Below are 7,080 nucleotides of genomic sequence, written 5' to 3'. Positions count from 1 at the left end.
GGTTTAGTTAGTAAACTCTGATGTGCCCTTTGCTTTTGTTTGATTTTAGCTTTTATATATTTATATTTTTATGGAAGCGCACATGTTGGAAGGCCTGCTCCCATCAGCTCTTCTTCGAGCACCAATAGAAAAAATAAACCCTCAAACGAATCCGGAAACTCAGTCAGAGGGACCGCTTCACTTCCGCCACTGAGCATGTCCATCACTGCGCATGCGCGGCTGCAACACAGGACGTAAACAAGTAGCGCGAGTTCCGCTGTCCGCGTGCATCCGCCAAAGAGCGCGAGTCGGCGAGAATCAAAGTTTAACGGCTGGAAGAGCGCGAGAAAGATCGATCACACCTGATCAGGTAGGAGCACTTCCGGTTTTTTAAGGTTAGCGTTAAATTGAACTCGCGCTGACCCCTGACCCTCAGTGTGACCGGTTCGGTTTTTACAGAAGGCGTTCGGTTAGAGCTCTTTAGTGACGTCACAGAGGAGCGACTTCGCGATGTCGCTCGAGCTCCTCTTTTGTCTGAGGCGGGTTGACCCCTGACCCCGCTGCCGTAGTCTCCTCTCAGGTAGACGGCAGCTGATCAGCTGATCGTGTTCCACGCGCTGCTGGGATCGTCACACCTGAGCCGACCCCGGACACGGAGTTTAGGAAGAACGCTAGCTACCGGCCGTTACCGTGGTTACCGTGACACGCGCATGTATGCGCCGTGGCTTCTTAGCTGTAACAGAGTTTGACCCGTGAGCCGATTACACGCAACCACGACAGCCACAGCGCAGCAGTTTGTGTGACTGTTGTAAACATGCACATGTACACGGGTGTCACAGCTGTGAGCACAGGCCCACTATGAGCGTCTGCAGTGACAGATCACGTGTTTGTGCTCTGTGACGTCATCTGACCCTACCTGCTCCTCCTCCTTTGAACAGAAGGCCACTCTTCTCTTTTTCTCACTGGGCTCGAGGAAAAGAGGTTAGGGGGGAGGAGATGGTTTTGGAAGATGCCCGAGGAGGAATGCTGAGGGGCTCCTGGTTGTGGGAGGAGTTACCTACAGGTTGGGTGCTGAGGGAACCAGCTGAGAAGTTGTTTCCTCTGGACAGTGGACAGGAGACAAGGAGGCTTGATGGAGAAATGAGGAAGTATAGGAAAGCATTCAAAGGAAGAATAGAGGGAGTTGCAGAGGTGAAGGAGTACAGTGAGGAGTATAGAGAGCTGTGTGGTTAATCTCAGAGGAAGTGATGTCACAGCTGAATAAAAGCACCCTGAATCCTCCCAGTGAGCCGTGGTTGTGAATCGACGACACACGTCACAGATGGAACCGTTCACACTGAGCCGTCCTCGGGGGCTCCGTGGTGGTGATACGTGAAGCTCTGACTCGTTATCGGGTTTTCTGCTGATCAATAATGTTTCTGATCGCTGTTACGGCCTGACGACGTGCGCGCACCCTCTCTAATGAAGTCACGTGATCTCAAGTCAGACAGACGAGCTTCTCTTCCTGGGGTGAGGAGATCATATCACAGGTGAAGCACACCTGGTCGCTGTCACACGTGAGCATGGACACTTCATAATGAATGATGGCCGGGGCGCTCCGAGACACACAGGTGATGTTGGAGCCGTTTCAAAATGTGTTGTCTGAGCGGCAATACCTGTTGTTCAGGAGAATCCTGCAGCTGCTTCCTGCGCCCTGGCAGCGGGCGTAAAGCGGAGTGAGCGGGTACACCGCCCCCACTGAAGCCTCGCCTGTGCCAGGCGGTCAGCTCACACCTGTGTCCTGTTTATTTGTCCTGATTGGCCACACCTGACCTGACCTGACCTTCTTCTTCTGCAGCTTCTGTCACAAACTGACCTGCAGCATCGAGCCATTGCCTCCTCCTGCTGCTCCTCCCATCATGACACCTCCATCATCCCGTGAGAAGAAGAGGAGGCGCGCAGAGGGCGAGGAGTCTCCTGCTCCCATCGACATCGACACTCCTGAGAGAGGAGAGAAGGAGGAGGAGGAACTGTTCAGTCCTCCCGCTGAAGAGGAACGGGTGAGCAGGAAGGAGAAGAAGAAAAAGAAGAGACGAGAGGAGGAGGAGGTGTTCAGCTCGCCTGCTGAAGATGGACAGGTGAATGGGGAGGAGGAGGAAACCAGCGAGGGGAAGAAGAAGAAGAAGAAAAAGAAAAATAAGAGAAGAGCGGAGGAAGAGGAGGTGTTCAGTTCTGCTTTTTCTTCTGCTGAAGATGCACATGTGAATGGGGAGAAGGAGGAGAAAGAGCAGAGGGGGGACAAACAGGAGGAAACCAGCGAGGCAGAGAAGAAGAAAGAGGAGGAACTGGGTGAACAGCTGAGCAGGAAGGAGAAGAAGAAAAAGAGAAAAAAGAGGAGAGAAGAGGAGGAGGAAGAACTGTTGGCTCCTCCCTCGCCTCCTACTGGGGATGAAAAGGTGAGCAGGGAGAAGAAAAGGAAGAAAAAACAGGAGGACGAAGAGCCAGAGAAGAGAGAGGAGGAGAAGGAGGTGTTCTGTTCTCCTGCTGAAGATGGACAGGTGAGCAGAAAAGAGGAGAAGAGCAGCAAGGGAGGAAAGAAGAAAAAGAAAGAGGAAGTGACATCACAGGAAAGGGAGCCTTACAGCGAGACTAAACAAAAGAAGAAGAAGGTGCGCATGGCGAGCGTAACCACAGCAACAGCAAATGCACATGTGTCGGTTCAAACAGTCAAGAACAGGTTGAAGGAGGAGAGGAAAAGTGAAAGTGTGCAGGAAGTGACATCATGTAATGGAGAGAAGGCAACGAAGAATGTAAATCCTGCGAAGAGGCAGAGAGGCGCAGCGGGGGGTCGCGGGGAGGAGGAGAAGAAGAAGAGGAGAACGGAGGCGGCAGCTGATCCTGAAGAGTGAGTTCATAAAGTTCATGTTAACGAGATGTCAGTGAACACAACACAGAAACATCAGAGACTGAACAAAGCTGCGGAAGCCGTGACACGCACGCTCAGACAGGAAGCAGCGTGGACGCAAAGCTCCTCATGCGGCGTCCATCTTTGTTGTCTCTGCTTTTATGATGAAATGATGATGTCAGCTGATGATGTCATGTGCTTCAGGTTTGACCACAAGTTGTTGGAGGACCTTCAGGAATTTGTTCCTCATGTGAAGAAGAAATCTGCCGATCAGATCAACAAGCTGCTGCGGTACGACTTGGCACGCTTTAAGGCCTTCAAAAAGAAAGGTAACGCCGCTGCAGACGCCCCCAGCAGGAAGGTACGAGCACTGCGCACTAACCCTGTGAACGCCTGTCTTCCTCCAGGTGTGTCTCTGCGGTGGGGGCGGTACTCTCAGCACGAGAACCAGCAAATCGAACAGAACGTGGCCGACTTCTTGGCTCTGACAGGAATCAGCTCAGCGGAGCAGCTTCTGTTTCCTCACAGGTTCAAAGAGCAGGAGCTGGAGATCAGGAGGCTGAAAGCACAGCATCACTTCCTGGAGAACATCGGTACGTAACCAATGCAGAACGACATCGGGTACACGGGGAGGGTAATTCACTTTTATTTATACAGTGCCTAATTGCAACAACAGTCGCCTCAGGGCGCGTTTCATATATATATATATATATATATATATATATATATATATATACACACACGTGTGTGTGTGTGTATATAAGAAAAACCCAACAATCATATGACCCCCTATGAGCAAGCACTTTGGCGACAGTGGGAAGGAAAAACTCCCTTTTAACAGGAAGAAACCTCCAGCAGAACCAGGCTCAGGGAGGGGCGGGGCCATCTGCTGTGATTGGTTGGGGTGAGAGAAGGAAGACAGGATAAAGACATGCTGTGGAAGAGAGACAGAGATTAATAACAGATATGATTCAATGCAGAGAGGTCTATTAACACATAGTGAGTGAAGAAGAAACACCCAGTGCATCATGGGAATTCCCCAGCAGCCTACGTCTATTGCAGCATAACTAAGGGAGGATTCAGGGTCACCTGGTCCAGCCCTAACTATATGCTTTAGCAAAAAGGAAAGTTTTAAGCCTAATCTTAAAAGTAGAGATAGTGTCTGTCTCCTGAATCCAAACTGGAAGCTGGTTCCACAGAAGAGGGGCCTGAAAACTGAAGGCTCTGCCTCCCATTCTACTTTTAAATACTCTAGGAACAACAAGTAAGCCTGCAGTGTGAGAGCGAAGTGCTCTAATAGGGTGATATGGTACTACAAGGTCATTAAGATAAGATGGGGCCTGATTATTTAAGACCTTGTATTTTGAATTCAATTCTGGATTTAACAGGAAGCCAATGAAGGGAAGCCAATACAGGAGAAATCTGCTCTCTCTTTCTAGTCCCTGTCAGGACTCTTGCTGCAGCATTTTGGATTAGCTGAAGGCTTTTCAGGGAGTTTTTAGGACTTCCTGATAATAATGAATTACAGTAGTCCAGCCTGGAAGTAATAAATGCATGAACTAGTTTTTCAGCGTCACTCTGAGACAGGATATTTCTAACTTTAGAGATGTTGCACAAATGGAAGAAAGCAGTCTTACATATTTGTTTAATATGTGCGTTAAAGGACATGTCCTGGTCAAAAATGACTCCAAGGTTCCTCACAGTGTTACTGGAGGCCAAGGTAATGCCATCCAGAGGAAGAATCTGGTTAGATACCATATTTCTAAGATTTTCAGGGCCGAGTACAATAACCTCAGTTTGATCTGAATTAAGAAGCAGAAAGTTAGCGGCCATCCAGGTCTTTATGTCTTTAAGACATTCCTGCAGTTTAACTAATTGGTGTGTGTTACCTGGCTTCATGGACAGATAGAGCTGGGTGTCATCAGCATAGCAGTGAAAATGTATGCTATGTCTTCTAATGATGCTGCCTAAGGGAAGCATGTATAATGTAAACAGGATTGGTCCTAGCACTGAACCCTGTGGAACACCATAATTAAGTCTTGCTGTGATTTAAAATCAGTGATCCCAGTGTGACCTTTGATCTTCTTGTCTGTCTGCAGCTGAGGGGATTCCTCGGACATGTGATCAGGTTTACGTCAGAGCCAAGAAGATTTTTGATGAAAGGAATAACATGGGAAGGTCAGAGGTCACGTTGCATGTTCATGGGTTTATGTTTGACTCGTTAACCTGACGGTCACCTGACCCAATTTGGGCGTGTTCATTCAGGTTTTCTGAGGATGAGCTATGCTCTCTCACAAAGTTGCAGAAGCTCCACGGCAACGACTGGAAGAGAATCTCAGAGAAGATGGACCGCAGCATCTACTCGCTGGAGAAACGCTTTAACACCATCGGTGAGCTTCCCTGTGACCCCTAACCTCTGAACTCCACTGTGGTCAATCACAGACTGTACTTAGACGACTTGGTCAGATATCTTTAGTGACTTGTTTTAATTTTTTTAAGTAAGGGGACAAACGACCCCCATGGTCTTATTTTGAAAGTCCATTTGTTGGGCTGATCTGGTTGCTGTTGCTGGTTGTGACCTGACACAGAGCAGGTTATTGATCGGTTATTGATCTGTAGAACAGATTTCTCTGCTCAGCCGTGAAAATGCTCACCTGTCTGTGCGCTCACGCCCAGCTCAGGGTCGCGGTACCTGGACTGCAGAGGAAGAGTTCCGCCTTTGGCAGGCTGTCAGGGCTCACCTGGAGACGCTGGTCCAGCAGAGCCCTGCAGGTCTGAGTAGAAACCAGCTGTGCAACAACCTGCCCTGGAAGAGGATCAGCGAGCAGGTGGAGACCCGGTCCTGGATCCAGTGTCGTCTCAAGTGGTCGGTGCTCCGCTGCTCACGTGAACCAGACCGGTACATTCCACGCCAGCAGCAGTTCCTCAGGTATAACTCAGGTGTTGGTGTTTTCCAGGTTCTCCCTGCTGAAGTCTAAGCTGTCCTCAAAGGGAAGAGTGTTCAACCGAGGCGCCGAGGGGTACGCCGCAAAAATCCAGCTCATCAACACGTGAGTGACGCGAACCCATCAGAGCATTCACTGAGCAGCCAATGAGAATGCAGGACAAACCTCCAGTCATGATGGACATAACTGTGTGTGTGTGTGTTCAGGCTCTATAACATGCATGTGGACGACGCAGCGGACATCGACTGGGACGAGGTGGCTGGAATCATCGGGTGAGGTCAAACTAGTATTAAGTACACAATAGACTGTACTACAGGCAGTATTGTGGTGTCACACCTGTGTGTGTGTGTGTGTTTCAGGACTGCGACGCCGATGTGTGTTCAGAAGATGTTTTACAGGTTGAAGGTTTCCAGAGTTCCAAACTGGACGAGTTTATCGTACGCAGGTGAGCAGTTCGAGCTTGGTTTGTGTTCCACTTCCTGTTTGTGTCGCACTGTCAGATTAAACCCGAGTGTAGTTTCGATCATGTGACCCGAGTGTCAGGTCACATGACCTCACCTGTTTGTGTGCAGCGTGTTTCCGTCCACACAAACACGAGCGCACGCCGAATCTGTTCTCCAAAACCAAACCACACAAACGAGTCATGTCGTGTCGAGCATCGAAGAAACCTCCAACCGGAGCACACCTGAGACAACCCGACCCCTTTGAAGTCTTCTTACCTGTTCGATCACCGTGGTAACTAAACTGCTCACCTGGTCAGGAGCAGCTGAGCCAAACAAAGCCTGGGTGTGTGGTCCTTGCATTTAGTACACCCCTCAGATTTCCCAGTTTTCTTTGAGCACCTGAATGCAGCATGCAAGCTCTCAGGTTCAGTTGTTCAAACAGAATAATTCAGGTTTAAGTGTCGTGTTCAGGTGAGCCTGCAGTAATCTGTAATCGTCTGTCTCTCAGAGATCATCGACTTCCTGCAGAGCAGAGCCGTCCCTGTCCTGGAGGAGAGACTGAAGAAGTGTGAGCCCAAGGAGGAGCAGGAGGAGGAGGAGGAGAAGGAGAGACTTTATCAGCTCTCTGACATCTTCTCAGAGCTCAGTGACGACGTGGAGCTGGACAACAGCTGACCTGCAGCCAATCAACATGCGGTGTCCCCGTGGACAGACTTTATAAAAACACTTTGAAATCGGGACAGGGAGTGGGTTAAAAAAAGACTTTTATTTTGAAGGTGCCGATGCTTCGTAACATTAAATAAAATTGTTTTGGTATGTTGTGTGTTTG

General features: G+C 49.4%; 1 protein-coding gene across 1 annotated transcript; it reads left to right on the top strand.

The window, feature by feature from the left end:
* The first annotated feature begins 212 nt into the window (after positions 1-212).
* On the top strand, positions 213-7,067 carry LOC134638393 (transcription termination factor 1-like). The gene is made up of 11 exons (XM_063488956.1): positions 213-349; positions 1,817-2,863; positions 3,068-3,192; positions 3,271-3,456; positions 4,963-5,041; positions 5,129-5,253; positions 5,540-5,729; positions 5,821-5,913; positions 6,015-6,080; positions 6,168-6,253; positions 6,760-7,067. Exons 2-11 carry the CDS (start codon positions 1,878-1,880, stop codon positions 6,924-6,926), a joined length of 2,103 nt encoding a protein of 700 aa, XP_063345026.1. The 5' UTR covers positions 213-349; positions 1,817-1,877; the 3' UTR covers positions 6,927-7,067.
* Positions 7,068-7,080: the final 13 nt, after the last annotated feature.

This window comes from Pelmatolapia mariae, linkage group LG2 (genome assembly GCF_036321145.2).
Source record: "Pelmatolapia mariae isolate MD_Pm_ZW linkage group LG2, Pm_UMD_F_2, whole genome shotgun sequence".
Lineage (NCBI taxonomy): Eukaryota > Metazoa > Chordata > Actinopteri > Cichliformes > Cichlidae > Pelmatolapia > Pelmatolapia mariae.
Note: the sequence above shows the minus strand (reverse complement) of the source record. Positions and strands in the feature narration are given on the sequence as shown.